Source organism: Ipomoea nil, unplaced genomic scaffold (assembly GCF_001879475.1).
Source record: "Ipomoea nil cultivar Tokyo-kokei standard unplaced genomic scaffold, Asagao_1.1 scaffold0876, whole genome shotgun sequence".
Lineage (NCBI taxonomy): Eukaryota > Viridiplantae > Streptophyta > Magnoliopsida > Solanales > Convolvulaceae > Ipomoea > Ipomoea nil.
In genome coordinates, this window is record NW_017617304.1 from 990,385 (window position 1) to 1,012,978 (window position 22,594).

The 22,594-nt window shown below is 33.9% G+C and overlaps 4 protein-coding genes across 7 annotated transcripts; 2 read left to right on the forward strand and 2 right to left on the reverse strand.

Annotated features, from left to right (window-relative positions):
• Window positions 1-992: 992 nt before the first annotated feature.
• On the reverse strand, window positions 993-3,730 carry LOC109179027. 4 transcript variants are annotated; one of them, XM_019328596.1, is made up of 5 exons: window positions 3,557-3,730; window positions 2,413-2,898; window positions 2,101-2,332; window positions 1,889-1,981; window positions 993-1,748 (listed from the first exon to the last, which is right to left on the reverse strand). In XM_019328596.1, the coding sequence occupies exons 2-5, from the start codon at window positions 2,881-2,883 to the stop codon at window positions 1,693-1,695; spliced, it is 852 nt and encodes a 283-aa protein (XP_019184141.1). In that variant the 5' UTR covers window positions 2,884-2,898; window positions 3,557-3,730; the 3' UTR covers window positions 993-1,692. The 4 variants fall into 4 exon arrangements, with proteins under 4 accessions (XP_019184141.1, XP_019184139.1, XP_019184140.1 ...); XM_019328594.1 differs by having other exon boundaries at window positions 993-1,981; window positions 2,413-2,911; window positions 3,558-3,730; XM_019328595.1 differs by having other exon boundaries at window positions 993-1,981; window positions 2,413-2,885.
• Window positions 3,731-15,562: 11,832 nt separating this feature from the next.
• LOC109179043 (protein BPS1, chloroplastic-like) lies at window positions 15,563-16,576 on the reverse strand. Its single transcript, XM_019328614.1, has one exon. It carries the CDS (start codon window positions 16,574-16,576, stop codon window positions 15,563-15,565), a length of 1,014 nt encoding a protein of 337 aa, XP_019184159.1.
• Window positions 16,577-19,519: 2,943 nt separating this feature from the next.
• LOC109179044 (protein FAR1-RELATED SEQUENCE 5-like) lies at window positions 19,520-21,196 on the forward strand. Its single transcript, XM_019328615.1, has 5 exons — window positions 19,520-19,543; window positions 19,634-19,661; window positions 19,847-20,496; window positions 20,683-20,690; window positions 20,845-21,196. Exons 1-5 carry the CDS (start codon window positions 19,520-19,522, stop codon window positions 21,194-21,196), a joined length of 1,062 nt encoding a protein of 353 aa, XP_019184160.1.
• Window positions 21,197-21,211: 15 nt separating this feature from the next.
• On the forward strand, window positions 21,212-22,177 carry LOC109179045 (protein FAR1-RELATED SEQUENCE 5-like). Its single transcript, XM_019328616.1, has one exon. It carries the CDS (start codon window positions 21,212-21,214, stop codon window positions 22,175-22,177), a length of 966 nt encoding a protein of 321 aa, XP_019184161.1.
• The last annotated feature ends 417 nt before the right edge of the window (window positions 22,178-22,594 follow it).

The window sequence follows — 22,594 nt, forward strand, 5'->3', positions numbered from 1 at the left end:
GAATTTATAATCATAGTAATTTTTTTTTCTCATTGCTAAATCAGTAAATTGCTTGTCTGCGTTCTTCTACTTGTATGGTTGATTTTTTAATTCAATTCCTTTTAAGTAGTTAAGTGATTAGATTTACTTCTTTAATTATCATAAATCATATTTTGATTGTCTGTTTATTTTATTAAGTTATGAGTAATTTCTCGATTGACCGACCCATACTATTAAGTTATGAGTAGTTCATCGCGTGATCGACCCATACTTTTATACACTGTACTACTTACATAATTCATATAATTGCAAAAACTACTAAAATTTACAATCACTTTTTGTTGTTTATTGGGCATTATACAATCGCACATGATGCGTATTTACTACTAATTTGTACGCATAAGGTTCATTATTTGTATGCATAAAGTTCACTATTTTGTAATTTTAATGCATGGTTCACACAGCTATGTAAACTATGGTCCACAACAAAATATGTTGGACCGTTAGGGACAAACCAAATCTGACCCACAAGCCGCCCATAAACCTACATTGGGCAAATTTTACTATGGTCCCTGAATCAAAATATATTCATACAAATAGTAAACTTTATGCATACAAATAGTAAAATTTACTGAATATCAAATTCTAAGGGAGATAGGATGTGTCGAATAAGTCCAATTATGCTTGACAATAATAAACCTCATATACAACAAAAATGAGCTTAGAATATACATACCTAAGTACTCAACCTTCAATCAGTTTGTACATGTTCAAATAATGAACGCTATGCACACGAATAATGAACCTTATGCATATAAATAATACGGAGTAAAACTTTAAGCTATTTTCATACTATTTTGTACACATTCAAATAATGAACATTACGTATAAAAATAATATACCCTATGCATAGACTTGGTCTGGTCTACACAATGGACCATGGTCCACCTTATAAGCATGGCCTAGATTGACACCTACTTAGCACCCATAGTTAGCAGAAGAACATTAGGAAGTACAAAATTAGAAATCTAAAGCACTGGAAAAATATTTGCCATAGTTTTCTGTTTCAAGGTATAATAAGTTGGGAAGTCCCCAAATATTTTTGCTAACAAATAAATCATAGTAAAAGGTATAGAAGGGGAAAAGAAATTGGGGCATGTAACTCTCCAAATACATGCAACTGTATGAAACTCAACAGACGGATTTCACCATATTCAACTACATAATTTACTTACTTATCAACTACAGAGATAGCCATGGTACCTGCCTACTGCAATATAGCAGTGATTGTTAATATAAGTTCATAACAGAAGAATACCCAGGAATGTTGCCAACAACCTCTATTAAAGGCACTGCTCTGGTAATTTGCAATAATGTTAGAATCCTGCATTGCATTGCATTGCCGTAGATATCATACTTGGACTTATGGAAATCAAGTGAAAAGAACCTCACTTGAATCTTCTGAACAATACCTTGCAAGAGAAAAGGATTTCTCAGTCAAATATTTGCCTTCAATGTCAACCAAAATATCACCACTGATCCCAGACATTGATGAAGTCATTCCACATCTCAGCAGCAATTATGTCACGCCAGTCGTATCCCATTGGTTCTTGATTGGGCAGAGATAATAAGGGATCAAGTTGGTCATCTTCATCGGGCAATTCTTCGACAATTTTTCCTTCAACATCATTAAACAACCAATCGTTTCTTTCCTCACGTCGAATGAAATTGTGAATCACACATGCTGCTATGACAATATCCCTTTGTGTCTGAAAAGCATATTGAGTAGCGATTGTGAGGATGGGGAATCTTGTTTTCAACACATGAAATGACTTTTGAATGGCATTTCCTAATGATGCATGACGGTTATTAAATAATTCTTTTGCGTTTCTTGGTAATTGATTAGCACCCTTATATTCTTGGAGGCGATACCGAGCTCCTTCGAATGGTGCAACGAAGCCCTCAGAATTGAAATAACCCATATCAACAAGATAATATTTTCCTACATGATAAATACATTTTTAAGTACATAATGGACAAGCATTTCTAGGAGCAAACAAGAAAAAATATTATGCAAACAGAAAATAAGGAAATACGTGAGGCCATTTGAATGAAAATCACCTTCAGGAATTGGAGGAAAGTTCTGGTCTGGATCATCAAGAACTGCTCTTAATACGCGTGAATCCACAGCTGAGCCTTCCCAACCAGGATAGACAAATATGAATTGGAGGTCAAATGTGCAAGCAGCCAACACATTTTGTGACAAGTAACCTTTTTTGTTACGAAAACGGGCTTGGTCCTTCGCTGGTACATGAGCAGGAATATGCAAACCATCTATTACACCAATGCAATTCTGAAGAAAGAATCTATTTAGCTCAAAATTTGATTTATATCCATAGAAAATGGAAGAGAAGGCAAGTCTGATCAACTTACCTTGAAATACGGGTAAAGTCTGTTGCTTTTCAGGATCTCAGGAGGAGTAGTGAGTGGTGGAGGCTGAAGGAACTCCCGTGCCAATGACTTAATTGCCTTTAGTACGTTATTGAAATGCCTGCTTATTGTTTCACCCGAATGCTGGAAACGCTCTTGAATTACTCTATTCCGTTCGCTATGCCCAACAATACTCAAGAAAATTGCCAACTGTTCCTCTATACTAACACCAGATGTATCGCGCAGCAAGCCACGTTGTCGAAGAACATCACATAGCTTCTGAAAGACATGCTTATCCATTCTAAGCATATCTCGACATACATCCTCAGGGCCATTGAGTAATTCAGACATAAACCCAGACCCTTTAGATTGCACGCCCCGAGAAGGCTGTTTACTTATACAATTGTAGTAGTAGTAACCAGCAGCCGCTGCAACTAATTCCATTTCGTCCAATTCTATGTCAACATCATCCATGCCTAGCAGAAATATCAAGCAAGTTGACGTCAGAAAACCGAATGTAATATAAATATACTCTTTTAGACTATCCTATATTATCAATAGAATCATAAAATAATCCTTCAGAATTCCACAGGATCCACTTGATCAAAGTTACAATCAGTAATTGATTTCGTCAAAACTCAGCTAACCCCCCATTAGGAGTATTTGATAAAAACAAATTGAAAGTACATACAGTCCAGGAGTAAATATCACCATTTAAAAAAAAAAAAAAAAAAAATTAGAAGCATTTTGTACTAATTGTGTGGGACAGAATCACAGAGCACTCTACACCTCACAGTCAACTTCAGGATACTAAACCAAGTACCTTCTAACAATAACACGAAATAATAACTGCACAAAATAAAGGAAAAAAAAAAAAGAAATTTAAAAGCTCTTTCAACTTCAAGCAGTAGCATAGAGAACTGGTTACCAAGGCAACAACTTGGTTGGGTTGCCCCGAATTAGACTATACTTCTTCTAACAACAGCAGTGTGAAAGTAGCATATGACTATCGAATGCCATTAACTATAGAAATATACCATTAATTACAGCGAAAAAGAAGAAAAATAGGAACGCAAAATGGTCGATTTCAAGAAACAATTTACACATTGACAAGGGAAAACATAGAGAAAAAGGGGGGATTTTATACCTGGAATTGATGGTGAGGCGGAGAGGTGAGTGAGAAAGCGGTTTAGTGTTAGAGGAGAGGTTTAACGAGAATAGGCCGGAATCCGGAGCCGCGCTCCGTCGGTTCTGTACTCGAAGAAAAAAAAAAACAAAATTCGTTGAGTTGAACAGTACCTGTGCCCTCCCGCTTAGTGTATCTTTTAACTAAAGTACTAATAAACTACTAGTGTTTTGCTCACATAAATAATTATTGAGTTAATTACCTAAATGATCTCTTGACAATAGTGAAATTATCAATTTGATTTTTGACTATTCTTTTGACTAATTAAATTTCTCAACTTTAAAAATCTTACTCAATTTGGTCCTCCGTTTGTTTTGTTGTTAGAGATCCGTTAACTTTAGACCAAATTAATAATTTCGTTATAGTCAAATAATCATTTCAATAATTAACTTTAGGGATGAACAATTCAATTTAGTTTTTCCGGAATCAAACCAAGCTAGTTTAGTTCTATAATATACAGAATCAAACTGAATACCGTTTGATATTTTTTTAATATATAATAATAATAATAATATTATTATTATTATTATTATTATTATTATTATGGTAATTACCTCTTATTATTATTATTATTATTATTATTATTATTATTATTATTATTATTATTATTACTAGTATTTTCGCCCGTGCGATGCACGGGATGAATTTGTTATAATATATTAAAAATATTTGGATTGATATATAATTATTTAAATTAGAACATCAAATATTATATAGTGCAATTGAAAATATGGTTTGGATTATTTATGTGTTTTGATGTTATCATTGTTTGAATTTGAGCAAATAATTGCTCAAATTAATAGCTAATGTGTAGATGTAAGCATGCAGTGATGTAACTTTGAAGATTTTATTTATCATTATTTAGTATTTTTATTTATATAAATTAGGCAAATGTGTTCGTTCTCTAGCAACTCAGTTATAAGAATGAATTGCTATCTTAGTTCTTTTGTATGGAATATATATTTTTTTTGTCTAGATATAATATAGCAATTTTGTCATTTAAAAAAAAAATCATAATATCAACGATTGTATTTATACATTATTGAAATCTCTTTGTAGACGACATTGGTAGTAGCAACGTAATCCTGTCCTTCATCGTATAGAGCTAACACCTTCCGTCCATCATGCTCGGGTGAAAATATATATTGGTAGAGTATTAGTTAATCATCGACCATTTTATATTTTAAGTCAATTAGTAATATCAAATTTATTTTCAGCAAATTATTCTTTTATATTTTTAGTCAATAATATATATTGCTACGTTTTACCTCAATCATCTCATAAATATCAATAATGTTTCTTAGAGGGGTCTAATCAACACATAAACTGAAAATAAAAAAATGACAATCATAAACGAAATATGTACAAAATTAAATGATAAAAACATTATGATAATGATTAAGACATAATAAATTTACCTTTCTAGAAAATCACAAAACTCTGAAAATCCTGATTGAAAAGGAGTTGTGTATCAAGAGTTACATATCTTGACATAACCGGCTAATAAAAAAAGAACATTCACTACTTGTCCTTATTCAAACACTTTCATATATAAAGAAAAATTAAAACACTTGTGTTCAGATTCACTCTTCATATCATTCTTAACTCTACACAATTGCATAAGAACAACCAAAGGATTTGCAAGGCCATAATTAAAAAAAAAAAAGGTTTCAACTCTTGGTATATGTTGATCTCACACTGTATCCTTCAATTGATTGTCCCTATAAACAAATAAACTATTTAATAAAAAATACATATGCAAAATACAATAAAAAATAACAAAATTATATAATTTACTTTGTATACACGTACAATTAGAAAATCAATAAGTTAAGAAGGCTTCCCTGCAATGATCTTATCCAATGAGGAGTATATCTCAACGACCCTACCAATAACGTCAAACATGTTTTAAAAAAATCAGATGTAGATTTAAATTGTAAATGGAACTTACCAATGAACTATTTATCATCTACAAACTTCAAAGATGAAAATGATTTCAATAAATAAATTTGTCTAGAAAAGTTGTCATTTTTTTTATTCTTTAACCAAAGTAGCATAGTTGAATTACCACATAAAATAATGAGTGGATCTTTTGTAAATATAGAAATTACTTATCACCATAAAATTTTTAATGGTATAAACTTTTCATTCTTTGAAAAGTTAACAGTAGTTACTGCTCCCTTGGTATATGAGCATGAAGTTTCCTACAATTGAGTAAAAAGAAAAGTGTTATTTTACAATTTATTTTTACAGTATAGGAAGTAGCTATGTAATGCATCTTTTTCCCAATTTCATATACAACACGAGTTCTAGAAAAAAGCAAAAAAAAAATAAAAATAAAAATACCATTTGATAGTGAAATATGCACTCTCTAGATTTTATGAAATCACTCCCCTTTCTCTATGAGACTTCATATAGGTGTGCACACCAATCACCATCTAATAGCTCTGAAAGTCTTCAATGGAGAAATATCCTGGGCAAAGATAAACATAGGAGTCGTAGAAAAAAAACAAAATTGAAAAAAAAATACCTCTTGATCGTGAAACATGCACTCTCTAGATTTTATGGAATCACTCCCCTTTCTCTATGGGACTTCATATAGGTGCCTGCACACCAATTGCAATCTAATAGCTCTGCAAGTCTTCAATGGAGAAATATCCTGGGCAAGGATAAACATTGGAGGATTTGGAGCCGTAACAGTTGTATGTTAAGTATGCATATCTATATCTCTATATATAATTACTCAATATAAATAAATGAATAAATGAATATAAGGAAAAAATATTACCAATTAATATATTTACCAATTAGGTTAATACGTGAATATGGAAACAATATTACAAATTAATAAATTTTAATTAATTTTTATTTTACATTTAGTTACCAAATAAGTTTTACTACAAAAGTTTGGGCGGGAAAATGAAATAGGAGGATTTTACTTTTATATATATATAGATATATAGATTAGAATAGAATTTTAACGCAGAATTATTGTACGAATGGGAAAGTAGAAATCAATATATTTTATTAGGAAGAGAGATTTATAAGGAATTGGGCGGGAAGTTAAAATTTCAGGATTTCGTTTTTATATATAGTATAGATTATATTACACTATTTTATAATATTAGAATAGAATTTTAACGTAGAATTATTATACGAATGGGAAAGTAGAAATCAATATATTTTATTAGGAAGAGAGATTTATTAGGAATTGGGCGGGAAGTTAAAATTTCAGGATTTTGTTTTTATATACAGTATAGATAGTATAGATTGTATTACACTATTTTATAATATTAGAATAGAATTTTAACGCAGAATTATTGTACGAATGGGAAAGTAGAAATCAGTAGATTTTATTAGGAAGAGAGATTTATTAGGAATTGGGCGGGAGGTTAAAATTTTAGGATTTTGTTTTTATACATAGTATAGATATAGATTGTATTACACTATTTTATAATATTAGAATAGAATTTTAACGCAGAATTATTGTACGAATAGGAAAGTAGAAATCAATATATTTTATTAGGAAGAGAGATTTATTAGGAATTGGGCGGAAAGTTAAAATTTCAGGATTTTGTTTTTATATATAGTATAGATTGTATTACACTATTTTATAATATTAGAATAGCATTTTAACGCAGAATTATTGTAGGAATGGGAAAGTAGAAATCAATATATTTTATTAGGAAGAGAGATTTATTAAGAATTGGGCGGGAAGTTAAAATTTCAGGATTTTGTTTTTATATATAGTATAGATTGTATTACAGTATTTTATAATATTAGAATAGAATTTTAACGCAGAATTATTGTACGAATGGGAAAGTAGAAATCAATATATTTTATTAGAGCAAATTACACTTTTGGTCCTGTGACTATTAGGGGTGTGTTAATTTGAGTACGTGACTTTTAAAACTAACAATTTAGTCCTTTAACTATCATTTTTTTAGCAGATTTGGTCCTCCAGGCCAAATTGCCGGTGGAATTTGGCCGGAAAGACGTTCGAATTTTTAAATCAAACGCTATTTTTTTTACAATTAAAAAGACCGAATTACCCCCACTAATATTTGATTTAAAAATTCGAATGTCTTTCCGGCCAAATTCCACCGGCAATTTGGCCAGGAGGACCAAATCTGCTAAAAAAATGATAGTTAAAGGACTAAATTGTTAGTTTTAAAAGTCACGTACCCAAATTAACACACCCCTAATAGTCACAGGACCAAAAGTGTAATTTGCTCTATTTTATTATGAAGAGAGATTTATTAGGAATTGGGCGGGAAGTTAAAATTTCAGGATTTTGTTTTTATATATAGTATAGATAGATTGTATTACACTATTTTATAATATTAGAATAGAATTTTAGCGAAGAATTATTGTACGAATGGGAAAGTAGAAATCAGTAGATTTTATTAGGAAGAGAGATTTATTATGAATTGGGCGGGAGGTTAAAATTTCAGGATTTTGTATTTATACATAGTATAGATATAGATTGTATTGCACTATTTTATAATATTAGAATAGAATTTTAACGCAGAATTATTATACGAATGGGAAAGTAGAAATCAATATATTTTATTAGGAAAAGAGAGATTTATTAGGAATTGGGCGGGAAGTTAAAATTTCAGGATTTTGTTTTTATATTGTATTACAGTATTTTATAATATTAGAATAGAATTTTAACGCTGAATTATTGTACGAATGGGAAAGTAGAAATCAATATATTTTATTAGGAAGAGAGATTTATTAGGAATTGGGCGGAAAGTTAAAATTTCACGATTTTGTTTTTATATATAGTATAGATTGTATTAGACTATTTTATAATATTAGAATCGAATTTTAACGCAGAATTACTGTACGAATGGGAAAGTAGAAATCATTAGATTTTATTAGGAAGAGAGATTTATTAGGAATTGGGCGGGAGGTTAAAATATCAGGATTTTGTTTTTATATATAGTATAGATTGTATTACACTATTTTATAATATTAGAATAAAATTTTAACGCAGAATTATTGTACGAATGGGAAAGTAGAAATCAATATATTTTATTTAGAATCGAATTTTAACGCAGAATTATTGTACGAATGGGAAAGTAGAAATCATTAGATTTTATTAGGAAGAGAGATTTATTAGTAATTGGGCGGAAGGTTAAAATTTCAGGATTTTGTTTTTATATATAGTATAGATTATTATTAAGAAAATCAAATGGTATTCGGTTTGGTTTTTTAACCGAACCATTCGATATACAATAATTCATTACCGTTCGATTGTACGGTATATATATTACCGAACCGAATTAGTACGGTATATATATTACCGAACCGAATTAGTTCGGTTTGGTTCGGTACCGATAAATTGAACTGAATTGCGCACTCCTAAAGTTAATTACTGAAATAGTCACTTGACTTTAGTAAAATTATCAATTTGATCCCAAGTTAACGAATGTCTAAAGGAAAAACAAATGGATAACTAAATTGGTTAAAAAAATTTAAGTTGAGGGACTTAATTGGTCAAAAAAATAGTTAAGGACCAAATTGGCCATTTCGCTATAGTCAATGGACCATCTTAGTAATTAACTCATAATTATTTTATCATGAATTTAAAAAAATGAAAAGATGTTAAAATGTATAATATAATATAATACGGAGTAATATAGTAGATTTTTTCATATATTTGGTTAGGTGTGTATTTTTATAATGTATAAAATTAAAATTTTATATGGTTAATATAATCCTAATCATGTACTCTTTTTGTCATATTTATTGGTCAAAAATAATTTTTTTTCTTATTTTTTTTTACTATTTTTAATTTTTTTATATTTAATAGTACTTTTAAGAAAAAATAGTTTTTTTTTAGTACTATTATTCCAAAAGGCTGAACCCCAACCCTAAGGGCCCCCCACACCCCGGCCCGACAGAGCATTTGGGAAGATGTAAATCATGGTGACTCAACCGAACAAGGAGCCCCCCTCACTTTGAGAGGTCGCTCTCACACTGCCACTGGTGAGACTCGATCCCTAGTCATTATTCCAAAGTTTCACCTCTATAACCAGTTGAGCTACCCATGCGGGCAAATAAGGATTGAACCCAAGCACACTACTTATTAAACCAACATTCTAACCATTTCACCACCTTTTTTTTAGTACTATTGATACTGTTATATGTAGTATCGGTTCATATATACTTTCTCAAGCTACGGAAGCTCAGCGAGTCAATACTGCCTGCACAGAGACTCAAACTCATGACCTTGCACTTGAAAGAGTCACCCCATGTCGCTTGACCACAAGGTCTTTGAAAAATAACTATTTTAGTCCTTCAATTATACTATAATAGTAAGCTTAGTTCTTTAATTTTATTCAGTACTCCATTTAATCCATGAATTGTTCGTTTAGTACTATTTTAGTGTCTCACCTTAGGTATCTATTAAAATCAATAGTAATTGAAGGATAAATATGAAAATTGATTAGCTTTTCACCCAAAACACAATTCAGTGCCATTTATTTTATTTTATTTTTTTTATTAGGAAAACTCATAACATTATCTGATGGTATGCACACCATGCATTGTGACCCTAGTCGACAAATGATCACAAAGAGGTAAACCGGTCTAAGTTACCCATAGTTGACCAGCTCAAACCAATAGGGCTGGGATTCGAACTCGTGACCTTGTGATTACAAGTTTGTATCCTTAGCTATATTGGCTAGGGTTACCCCCAATTCAGTGCCAATTTGATACTAAGAACGATCGACGTAGGTTCTATTTGGCAAAACTTATTTATGAGCTTATAGCTTATTTTAAGCTACTAATAAGTTATAAGCTCTGTTTGGTAATGTTCCAAAAATAAATCAGTAACTTAAAATAATAGCTTATTTTGAAAAACGCTACCCTAGTTAGCATTTCAAAAATAAGCTAATAGCTTTTAAACTTTTTTTTTCATCTTTATCCTTATTATTTTAAATAAATAACATCATCTACCCCTCCCAATTAAAATCTTTTTGGCATTTTCTCTTCTCATATTTTTTTATTCATCCTCGTTCCGCGACTCCTTCACTGCCAAGCATCCTCATCTTCATTCGAACACACTATTCAGCAACCGTGTAATCCTTGGTATGGTTTTTCTTTATATTTTGAGTGTTGTTGGTATATATGTTCTTTGGATACGTTTGTACGTGAATGTCTGTGCTTTTTTTTTTCTTTTACTTTATATGTTAGTCATAGGGTAATGAAAATATTTCTGTGTATTATGTTAGGCGATTTTGTTTTCAAATTCGGTGTCTTGTCCGCTCCTATTTGAGGCCATTGCTGGTTGCTTGTTCGGCTCTGGGTTTTTATTTATAAATGTATATATATATTTTTTGCTTGAATTGGTTATTAATTGATTTTTATGTCATATCTTGCTTCAAAACAGAATGGAACTGTGAAGCAGGTAAAATTAGTTGGTAATGAAGCATATGTATGATGTGGAGCTTGTTGAGCATCAATTCTTGAAAAAAAAAACAGTTTTAGGGGCTTCCATATTGATTCTTGAATACTCCTTTTACTTCTGCTTTAATTTGTTGTGTTCGGTTTTCTTGTTAGTTTTGTTTGACCAATCATATTTTTTATATGAACAAAAAAGCTACTTTTTAGAGATGGTTGCATGTATTTTGCTTGTTTTCAAACTGGCTATGCACATGGACACAAACTTGGTCTCTTGCATTAGTATTTCATCCTTGAAATACTACTACAAAAATCATTTACGACGTCGGACATATAACGTCAGTTTTTACAGGAACAACCACAAGGTCACGTTGGCAATTTACCCATCCCTGGTACAACATTCACCGCTAGCGCTCGTCGTGAAGGCAACTGGTCTCTCGAGTACGATCTTTCACCCTCCAAGGTGTGGTGGACCTTGCAGCTAGGAATGCGGCACAACCCTTCCAAAGACACATTTTCTACGCTAGGGAGCCGCATACTCAATGTTGAAGTCTCGTGGGGCAAATACATAAACTTTGATGGCGAATTCACTTACGCAAAACAAAAACAATACTAGGAGTGGGCTGAAGACACTCAGCTACTTCGGCAAGACTCTAAAGAAAGGCATGATATATGATGTTGTGTATGTGTCATTGTTCACATATAACCGCAACACTAACATTGTTTAAGTCTTTTGCGAAGCGTGGTGTCCACTAACCAATGCAGTCGTATGTGAACAATGACGCATACACAACATCGTATATCATACTTTTCTTTAGAGTATTGTCAAAGTAGCTGAGTATGTCTTCAGTCCACAACATCATATATAGTCGAGTTCCGGTGCGGCGAGACTGTAACACCCCCGATTTTCACCAACATTTTAAAATTTAAAATTTAAAGATAAGCAAACTAAACATCGATCAACATAAAGCGAAAACTATTAAAACGGGGAAAGGTGTTATGCCACACCCATAGAACTATGGGTGCACAGGCTAAATCATCAAAACGTAACATAGGTCTAGGCACACAGGCCAACAGAAGCAAATCATCTAACCACAGGAGCTACACTATCTAGAGTCCTCATCTAGCGCGCACTCCGAACTAAGCACAACCTGAAAAACATTGGGATAACACCTGATCAGCGAATAATGCTAGTAACCCATCAATACGCATTAAATAGCAATATATATATAGTTATAATCAAAAACGTTTGAGACTGAGGAATATAGTATATATCATTTTAAAACCAAGAGAGGAAATCAACATCAAAGACTCATCACACTCTCAACAAGAACGAGGATCATCAACCTCAACAAGACCACCAAAACCACAACAACAATGGACAACACAACTCTAGATGCAACCTACCATTCACAAGGTAGAGTTCATCAAAGACATGCATATAAGCAAGAAAATACACAATCACATAATGACAAATTCATGTTCCAACCTTATACCTTAGTACCACCCTTATGGCTACCCTCGACCTTATCACAGTTCCAACCTGTACCTCCGAGTGCCACCCTGTACTTCTAAGTCCAACCTTTTCCTGGTCTCGGACCATCGTCCCCCACCAATCTACACCACCAATCATAATACCACCGATCTCAAGTACACGAGGGTACTGTTCAATTCATAGTCACATACCACCGATCTAATGAGCAAAGCTCAAGTAACAAAACCACCAATCTCATTCATAGTCACACATAGTCATCATTATCAAGAAGACTAAGGCTCATCAATAACCCCAATCAAGTATCAATGAAGGGTACACCAATTTGTACAAGATAACATCATAAGAATCAATCAAGAGAATTCAACGAGGTCATGAGACAATACTCAACAACAAAGGACTACCATCCAACATCAAAATGATTGGCAACACGAGTTGCCAACCCTCAACAAGAAGGAACAAACCATACATACTAGCATATCAACATCAAACTAGCATGCTCATCAAACGGGTAAACCAAAATGGTTCCAACGAACCTTCAAGACTCATAATAGCCCAACAAATCCCAAAGTTAGACCCTTAGCACAATTCAAGACACCAAATCCTAACATGGATTCCTAACACATCGTTCTAGACATACGAAACATCAAGAAGACTCAAAAAGAGCTCAATAATCCAACAACGGGAGGTCAAAACATCAATATCCAGAAGAAAAGGATCACGGGGAACAAATCCCCGTTACCCGCTCATATGTTCCCCGCGGGTGGGGCCACGGGTAGGTCCCCACCCGTGGGTCTGCCCGCAGGGTACACACCCACAACCAGCCTGTTCCCCGCGGGTGGGGCGGTGGGTAGGCCACTGCCCGCCGTTCCGCCCGCGGGGTACGATACCTGTACACAAATTTTCCCTTCGGGGATTTTCATCATCAAGGTCAAGTTCAAGTCCAAAACATCCAAAATCTCACACACAACAAAGATATGACTTGAACCCAAGAAATAGCCAAGCAATGGCATTCAAGAAACCTAAATATAAGCTCTAAACATGCATCATCACAAGATCATGCATCAAATCTCACAAATCACATCAAGAACATCAAATAGAAGCTAAGAATCATCATTTAGGTAAGAAAATAGGTTTTGTATAGCATGGGTTACCTTTGTAGACCACAACCTCTTCCTTTACTCTCTCCTAAGCCTCTTCTTAGAGCTCTTCTTCCCCACCAACTTCTTACACAAAACAAAACACAAGAAAGATTCTAACTTAGATAAAGACACCCAAAAGATGGCTAAAAACACTAAATAGCTAAGAATCTTACCTTTTCCTATGCTTAGGAAGGAGAAAGTAAGAATCTTGGTGTGGGATCTTGCAAAGCTAGAAGGTTCTCCTTTTTGCTTGAAGAATAAGCTAGGTTCTTTTTAGAGAGATGATGGAGTGTTTGGGACTTAGGCTTGAATAAGAAATGAATGGAATGTCTTGCTAGGGATAGCTTGAACAACAATTCATGGGTGAAATGTCACTTTTACCCTTACTAAGGTTGGAAAGACAAGGGGGTAAAGGTACAAACCATAAAGCACGAGGTACAGTTGATTGACTTAAGTGACTAGTCAAATTCTAGTCCCTCGACTATTAAATTTCAGGATTTTTAGAAATGGATTACCAAAGAAGGCTAGGATTAATTCTTCAATTAATCCCAATTAGTATTTAGATTTACAGGGTGTCACAGAGACCCTCCCGTGCGGTCGTGCGGTGGTTTTCAGAATACATTGGTCCTTTGACTTTTAAAACCGCCGCACGACCGCATTTGGTGTTAAGTGTGTGTTAAAATTGGTCATTTAACTTTTAATTGCACCAAAATAGTCCTTTGACTATAGTGAAAACCCTAAATTACCAATTTTACCCCTTATTTTAACACACACTTAACACCAAAACTAACGGAAGATCATTTTGGCTTAAAATTCAATAGCCGGAGGACCACTTTGGGTGCAATTAAAAGTCAAGGAACCAATTTGAGAAAAGACCATAGTCGGAGGACCATTTTGGGAATTAACTTTTTTTCATATTATAATCTTGATCTAGAGCTAGGCGCCAGAAGTATCCTCATTATTTAATATATAAAGGAGCAATTATTAAGGCATGGCTCAACTCTCTAAAAAGAAATGAATTCTCTCTATATAACACATACACCATTGAATGTTAACCATATAGGTTACAAATGGATGTTTGTACGAAGAGAAATAAAAATAATGAAGTGGTGTGATAAAGCGAGTTTTGTAGCTTAAGGGTTCACACAGAGACCCAAAATTATTTTTAATTTAAAAACACTCTCCTAGAATAGATGGCATTAAGTTTCGCTAATTACCATCATTGGCAGTAAAAATAAATTCGGATATGCAATTAATACGTTTATTATTGAGTTGAGAAAATGTGTTTGAGATTGAGTAAATTTTAGAAACACGTACTTTTTGTAGCATTCCCCACAAACCGTGCGAATGATGTTTTTTTATGAATTTGACCCACCATAAATTGGTTAACACGCACGGGGAAATCATGGTATAATATTCACAGGGCCCTGAGTTCTTAGAGTGCAACAATCAAGCTCAAATCTAAGCCTAATTGGATAGCCGGCATGCATAGTACCCATCTTAGACAAGTGAGGAAGACATTTGAACCGAAGACTCATGTTCTGAGGTGAAGGTAACGATGTCTAAATGGAAAAGACCCTTATTTATGGTGTCCGAGAACTTATTTATGCCCCTATTCTTTTAATTTTTTATGGCCCCACCAGGAAAGATTCTCCTTTGGCAGCCCACAAATTAAATTTGAAATATATCTTATTACCTCTTATTAATTGACCAACATATAATAGTAGTAGTCATAGATGGATACATATATGTGGTCTTTAATTAATTTGCTCAAATGAATTCATATAGAATGGTAATAGTATAATTGTGGTCAGATTTTTCACAAAGCTATATATGTACAAATTAAAATACGGCCGGTTCCCTAATCTGCTCGATCAACACGTACCGTATGTACTGCAGTTAATTAGCTAGCCATACCAATTAGGCCATGGAAGAGAGCTTCCCCAGCAACCCCATTCTAACACACATCAAATATCTATACACCTCCTTCACTTTTCCCTCTAAGAATTTAACCCCATTTTCCAATTCATCGCAACTCCTCTTCAATTCTTCTACTCTCACCCTAAGCTTACTACAGTCTTGAGATCTCAATTCTTGGCGTAATTCTTGAGCTAACCACACTGTGTTTTGTAGTTCCCGGACCTGCAAACTCTTTTTAGTCTCTTTCTTGAGGTAATTGTTTCTTAACTCTTGCAACAAAGATAGCCACGACTGGTACGAGGTTGCCGATCCACTCATCTTTACTACTGTCGTGTTGTGCCCATTCCCATGTTTTAACAGTGTACTGTCGAGAATTTCAAATATCGTTGAAGTAACCACTGACGATCCATCCAAAATCTCTTCTAACTCGGATCTTAGGTCGTATTTGTTTTTGGTTTCTCTCGAGTTCATACGCTGATGTTCAACAATTTTCTTCAAACTTGGAATAAGAGAGGAAGTAGACGACTTTGTGCTTTCTATTCCCATGGCCTGGCACGACTGCAACAGTTTCTTGGCACGCGCAACCGCCATTGAAGTAGGAGGGAACATTCTGCTTCGACCTTCGAGGCAGTGAAGAGCCAACCTCAAAGATTTAACGTACTCGCAAACGTTGTCCAGTTTGTCCCCCAACCCATTGCAGGCATCCAACAGATCAATGCTGTTCTCCTCCAGATAACGCTCCATGGCTTCGCGATCCGACGGCTCGCCGAAGCTGGGTAGAGATTCGTGGGCGAGCTTTTGGGTGGCCACTAAAGCATCGAGTGCATGAGCTAGAAAGGACACGGTCATGACGCAATCATTAGAAGATGGTCGTGATGTTGATGATGATAATAAGGTTTTAAGGTTGGAAGTGAGGTGCTGATTGAATAAGGTTTGGATTGGAAATGGAACCACCATGGAAGAGGAGCTCGATAGCCTCAACGAGAGATTTGCCAACATCTTTGACGACTTCATGGTTACCTTCGCTTCTGGCCTCCGCTGCTTAGCTTCAATTCTTTCTTTAAGCTCCCTGTCGCATCAAACCTCGTTTATAAATATCCCAACTGTAGCCAATTATTGGCAAAAGTCCTTGGGAAAAAAAAATCATGTATTAAATTTAGGCAAAAACTTGCTTGTGGGACAGTGAGACGTGTCGGATGGAAATCATTATTGTGTGGACGTATTTTGTATATTGTAAAATAATGTACATTGTATTTAGGGGAGGTACATTTTTTTGTATACTGAGTGTATATTATATTATATTATATAATGTATATCCAGTACAAAAATAATGTACATTTAGTATATTAAAAATGTATATTTTGTTATGGTTCATACAACATTGTGTGATCATGGTCCACACAATAATTTGTTGTCGGATGGTAGACAATTGATGTATAAATATCATAAGTTTAGTTATAAGTATTACCATATTTATCATTAGTACAGTAACAATTAATTTTATCCTAAATAGTATTACAATTTCATATATATACGTATTACAATACCTATCATCAGTAACGATTTATTTTTATTTCAAATTGATATTAAATTTTCTCCGAGTATTACAATTCCTTTCATAAGTAACATTTCATATAAATATTACAATATTTACATTAGAATTACAATTACACTTTGTAAATATCACAATTTCAATCAATTATAAATATTACAATATTTAATAATTATTTTATCTTAAATAGTATCACAATTACACATATAAATATTACAATATATATTATAAGTAACAATATTTTTTTTCAAACTGATATTAAATTTTGTATAATAAATATTATAATTTCTATCCTTAAAAAAAAAAAAAAAAAAAAAAAAAAAAAAAAACAACTATTATAAATTTGATTCATGACACGAAATCTCGCAATTGTGTGACTTAAATTTATATTTATATGGGACCCAATATGTAAGGATGTGCTATCAATTTATCTCATGAGGACCAATCAAAAAGTTGGTAGGTATATTAGATATTATTTATAGGGTTGGCCTAATTATGAGTAAACAGTTTGAGCTGTAACGGTTGGCGTGGTGTGTTCATAGACTCACACGTATTCCTACTCAACCTTTTCTTTATGGGTTTCATAAAAATTATAATTGTATAGTAAAAAAGCTAAGGGTAATTGTCCTTCTGCTGCTGTCTTCATGTGACTTTTAATTTTTGTAATAGAAATAAAATAGTATACGTGGAGACTGTTAGCAAAATAAAGCGACCCTCCATGCAACCCAGCCATCCAAATGGAACGTTTGGATAGAAGAAGTAATAATTAAATGAAATTGGCAGATGCATGCCATTGAGAATTAATGAAAAGCAAAATAGTGTGAGGATCGGAAGAGATTAATAATATATTAAGGGATTTCTTGTTTTTTAAGTGAGAGAATCAAAACTCAATAATTACAGGTTTTGGATCATTTAAATATTTGTTGTGTGCAGGGTGGTGCAAGATATATGGTACGGTGTGGCAAAGCCGCAGCCTTACACATGGCTAGCAGATGTACACTGAATCTGCTTATTTCGCCTCGAGGTTTGCCACGTTTCTACCTTAGCTTCTCGAGTTTCATTCAATTATGAGTCTCTCATAATATCAATCTTCAATTAGATTTGCTGTTTCTGCTACAACTAACCAATATATATATATATATATATATATATATATATATATATATATATAGTTGCACTCGGGTACGAACGGCTCGTCCAGGCGCGAAATAGGAATGGATTCTGTTCGTCCACGTGTCCAGATCTAATGGATGAGAAACACTGATTTTTTAAAAAACGCGGTGACATTTTTGTAAATAATTGAACATCGAAGTGCAAGTAAAACGTATTACAAGTGCATGTAAAATGTATTATAGGTGCAAGTAAACACTGAGCATCAATACTTAGTTGCACTTATAGTTCTAAGTAGTTGCACCTATAGTTCTAAGTAGTTGCATACATAGGTATAAGTAGTTGCATCTAGGTGTATGAATGTTTGCGAGTGGTTTTCAGGAGTATTACTACCCGCTGAACTCAGATCAATGAATGTTAACAAGACAAAATTACATGCACTTATAGGTGAAAGTAGGTGCACATATAGTTATAAGTAGTTGCACCTATAGTTATAAATAGTTGCACATATAGTTATAAGCACACCCAGGTGCATGAATGGTTGCGGAAAGTGAATGCTAACAAGGCAAAATTACATGCACTTATAGGTGAAAATAGGTGCACTTATAAGAGATTTTACTTGTACTTCGATGTTCAATTATTTACGAAAATGCCACCGCGTTTTTTTTTAAGTTATTAGATCTGGACACGTGTCACGCGCTGATTCGTTCACATTTCCTTCCTGGGCACTTATTCGCACCTAAGTGCGTCCATATATATATATATAGACTTGCACTCGGGTGCGAACGGCTCGCCCAGGCACGAAATATGAATTAATTACAACCGTTGATCGGCGTTTATCCAACGAGCATCATTCATATTAACTTTCTCGCGTTTTGCCGTTTGTAAGGACATTCTTGTCTTTTTAGGCGTTTGTTTCCAAACTTGTATTCTATCCTTGTTTATTAGTCGTCGTCTTCATTATTCGAAATCAAAAGCTCGATCTGGTGATCGCAAAGGCGTTGCAATTCTTCTTCTGCGGAGGCATTCATCATCTGTGTATCATACGATCGCAATGGAGCCAGGTATTGGTCTGCTTATATTGACCGCTTAAGATGAATTGCTGGTATCTTGGTTACTGGTTTTAGTTGAATTTGTAATTCAGTCATCGTGTTTCCGTAGGTAACTGCATTAAAGGTTTAATTTACATTTAGCTAATTCTAGAAATATTGCACACATAATTGTCAGTCCATCTGTAATGGATGCAATTTTTTTGTTACTTAGTTGCATCGTATATATTATTTTACTTGCACACTATGGGTTATGTACTTGCAATACTGGTATATTTATATTCATTGTCTAAGATGAATTATTGTTATCTGGCTCACATGTTTAGTTGAATTTGTAAATCATTCATCGTGTTTATGTAGGTATTTGCATTGAAGTTTGAATTTGCATGTATATAATGCTAGAATAATTGCACACACAGTTGTTGTTCCATCCGCATTCCAGGCTTTTTTTTTGTTATTTTATTGCGTTGTATTTATTATTTACTTGCACACTACGGTTTATGTACTTGCAATAATGTTTAATTATATATAGTTTATGGTAGATTACCAGTAGTTATACATTTGTCCACACAGGTGAAGTGGATTCGTATCGTTTGGATACTTCTCCTGGTTTGACAAAATATTATGTCCCTTTGTGTGAAGATTCAGTTAAACCGTCTGTTGGGAAGGTTTTTCCTGATTTGGATACTGGGGTTGCATTTTATACTAAATATGCATCGATTGTTAGGTTTGATGTTCGACTAAGTCACTTGTCAAAATGTGCTGATGGGACCATTGTTTGGAGGTATGTTCTTTGTAATCGAGAGGGCCATAAGCATGCTGTTTGTAGGGATAAATCGTCAGTAGCAGAATTGGATGGTGATGTGGAGTCTTCGGTTAAAAAGAGGAGGAGATTTTCAAATAGGGTTGGGTGTGGGGCTTGTGCTATTTTTAGATATGGAGGTGATGGCACTTATGTTATTCACAGGTTTGAAGAGCGTCATAACCATTCATTGACATCAGTAATGTCAAGACAGTTTCGGAAGATGAATAGAAAGGTTGGACCTGGTCATATGAGGTTCGTTGCTGATTGTGGAATAGTGAACATTGGGCCAGTGCAGAGTTTTCGGTTGTTTGGTGAGATGTTTGGTGGGTTGGCAAATGTTGGTGCAACAAGTTTGGAATTTCAGAATATTAAAAGGGATGTGGACGCATTTTCTGCTGGGGTTGATGCTCAGATGATTGTGACTAATTTCTTTAAAAAAAAAAAGAAGTATGTCCAGCTTTTTTTTTTTTTTTTTTTTTTTTTTTTTTTTTGCATTTGATGTTGATGAGTATGACCACTTATCCAGATTTTTTTGGGCTGATGCGGTTTCTAGGAAGAATTTTAAACTTTTGGTGACGTTGTGTCATTTGATGCTACATATCAGACAAACAGGTTAGATTTGGTAGTGTAGGGCATAAGTTTTATATTCTGTTGTGTTATTGGTCATATTTTTGGTCATAATGCAAGTATATATATTTATAGGTGCAACTAGTCTACACTAAATGCGCATGTACTCTCTGACAAACTTTATATTTTTTTTTTCCAGGTATGATATGGTGTTTACACCATTTACTGGTGTTAATAACCATAAAAAGTCTATTACTTTTGGGGCTGGGTTGTTGAAAAAAGAGGATATTGAGTCATATGTGTGGTTGTTTGAGAAATTTAAGGAAGCGATGGGTAGTGAGCCAGTATTGGTTGTTACTGATCAAGATCCAGCAATGAGGGTTGCATTTCCACGTGTGTTCAAGGAAGCTAAGCATAGGTTTTTCATGTGGCACATTATGTCTAAGGTAGGAGATAAGGTTGGCCCTTCATTGAGTAAAAATGAGACTTTTAGATCAAAGTTGAATTCTGTTGTATGGAGTCATTATTTGGAACCAGCTGAATTTGATTAACAATGGAATGTTGTCATGGAGGAGTTTGGGTTGTTGGAGCATAGTTGGTTTGTCAAGATGTATGATCTTCGTCATCTTTGGATTCCTGCATACTTTAGTGATGTTAGTATGAATGGTTTAATTACGACTACTTCCCGGTCGGAGAGTGAGAATAGTTTGTTTGGTTCTTTTACTACTCCCCAGTCCAACCTGGTTGAATTTTTTATGCATTTTGATCGTGCGATTGATAGTCAACGTTATTCTATTAATAAACTCAACAGTGACTCGGAGGCATGCTTTCCAGATTTGAATACACCACTGTCTATGGAGAAACATGCTGCATATGTGTATACTCTTACAGTTTTTTATTTGGTGCATGCTGAGATTTGTGCAACATGTTTTAGCTGTCGAGTTCTAAATGTTCGGGATGACCAAGGGGTCTTGTATTATGATATTAAAGACGAAAATGACCGAGTGTTTAGGGTGGTGCATAATGTTGCTGAAGTAAAAGCTTCATGTGGATGTAAACTGTTTGAAAGGGTAGGGTTGCTTTGTAGGCATATTTTTGTAGTTTTCAAAGATTTGAACTTGGATTCAATTCCATTGGTCTATGTAGTTAACCGGTGGACCAAGAGTGCATCATTGGGTCAAACTTTTGATATTGATGGTGTTGTTGTTGATCAATGTAGAGGTGTTGATGAGAAGTTGGTGATATTGAAAAATGTGTGGTTAGATATTCAATGCTGTGTTAGTATGGTTCAGTCTGATATTGATCGTTTGAAAGTGTTTTCCCAGATCATTAAGGACCACAAGGATATGCTTTTGGCTGATAAGGGTGGCTGTTCTTCTGCTGTTGATAAGAGGTCACTCATCGAGTCAATATGTGGTTCTTCAGTCTCTTCCGAAGTTTCCATTCTTCCACCAAACAAAGCAAAGAACAAGGGTAGTGGTAGGCGCATTAAAGGTTGCAAGGAGATTGCCATTGAACAATGTAAGAAGTAGAGGACTTGCAAGACTTGCAACAAACCTAATCATGATAGTAGGAATTGTGTGTTGAGGAAAACGAAGGATAAGGTGTGCAGTTTATAGATACTCTAGATACAATTGTATTTACATTTTTTGTTGTCAAAATATGACTACGAGGGATTCTTTATAATGTTGGTTTAGTAGTTATGGAAGTAGTTCTTAGCTTAGATGGAATAATCCAGTGCTGATATCTCGTGTTAGGATGTTGTGTATTGTTGTTGCAGTAATATAGAAGATTACATGCAGTTTTATTGCAGATTACATCACTATTTGTTGCATGATTACTTGTGAAGATTACATGAAAGTTGATTACAAGTATAATTGTTATAATATAAACTATTAAATGCATTTAATAAGAAAAACAGTTGCAGAATTTATTTGTGCACTTTCATA

Bases quoted from the DNA above. Each gene is read 5' to 3' on its own strand.
- LOC109179043 (XM_019328614.1), bottom strand. From the start codon at position 16,576: ATGAAGTCGTCAAAGATGTTGGCAAATCTCTCGTTGAGGCTATCGAGC.
- LOC109179044 (XM_019328615.1), top strand. From the start codon at position 19,520: ATGGGTTATGTACTTGCAATACTG. The intron at 19,544-19,633 runs GTATATTTATAT...GTGTTTATGTAG, and splicing joins GTTATGTACTTGCAATACTG to GTATTTGCATTGAAGTTTGA. The intron at 19,662-19,846 runs GTATATAATGCT...TTGTCCACACAG, and splicing joins ATTGAAGTTTGAATTTGCAT to GTGAAGTGGATTCGTATCGT.
- LOC109179027 (XM_019328594.1), bottom strand. From the start codon at position 2,883: ATGGATGATGTTGACATAGAATTGGACGAAATGGAATTAGTTGCAGCG. The intron at 2,333-2,412 runs GTAAGTTGATCA...TTCTTTCTTCAG, and splicing joins GACTTTACCCGTATTTCAAG to AATTGCATTGGTGTAATAGA. The intron at 1,982-2,100 runs GTGATTTTCATT...TTTATCATGTAG, and splicing joins CTTTCCTCCAATTCCTGAAG to GAAAATATTATCTTGTTGAT.
- LOC109179045 (XM_019328616.1), top strand. From the start codon at position 21,212: ATGGAGGAGTTTGGGTTGTTGGAGCATAGTTGGTTTGTCAAGATGTAT.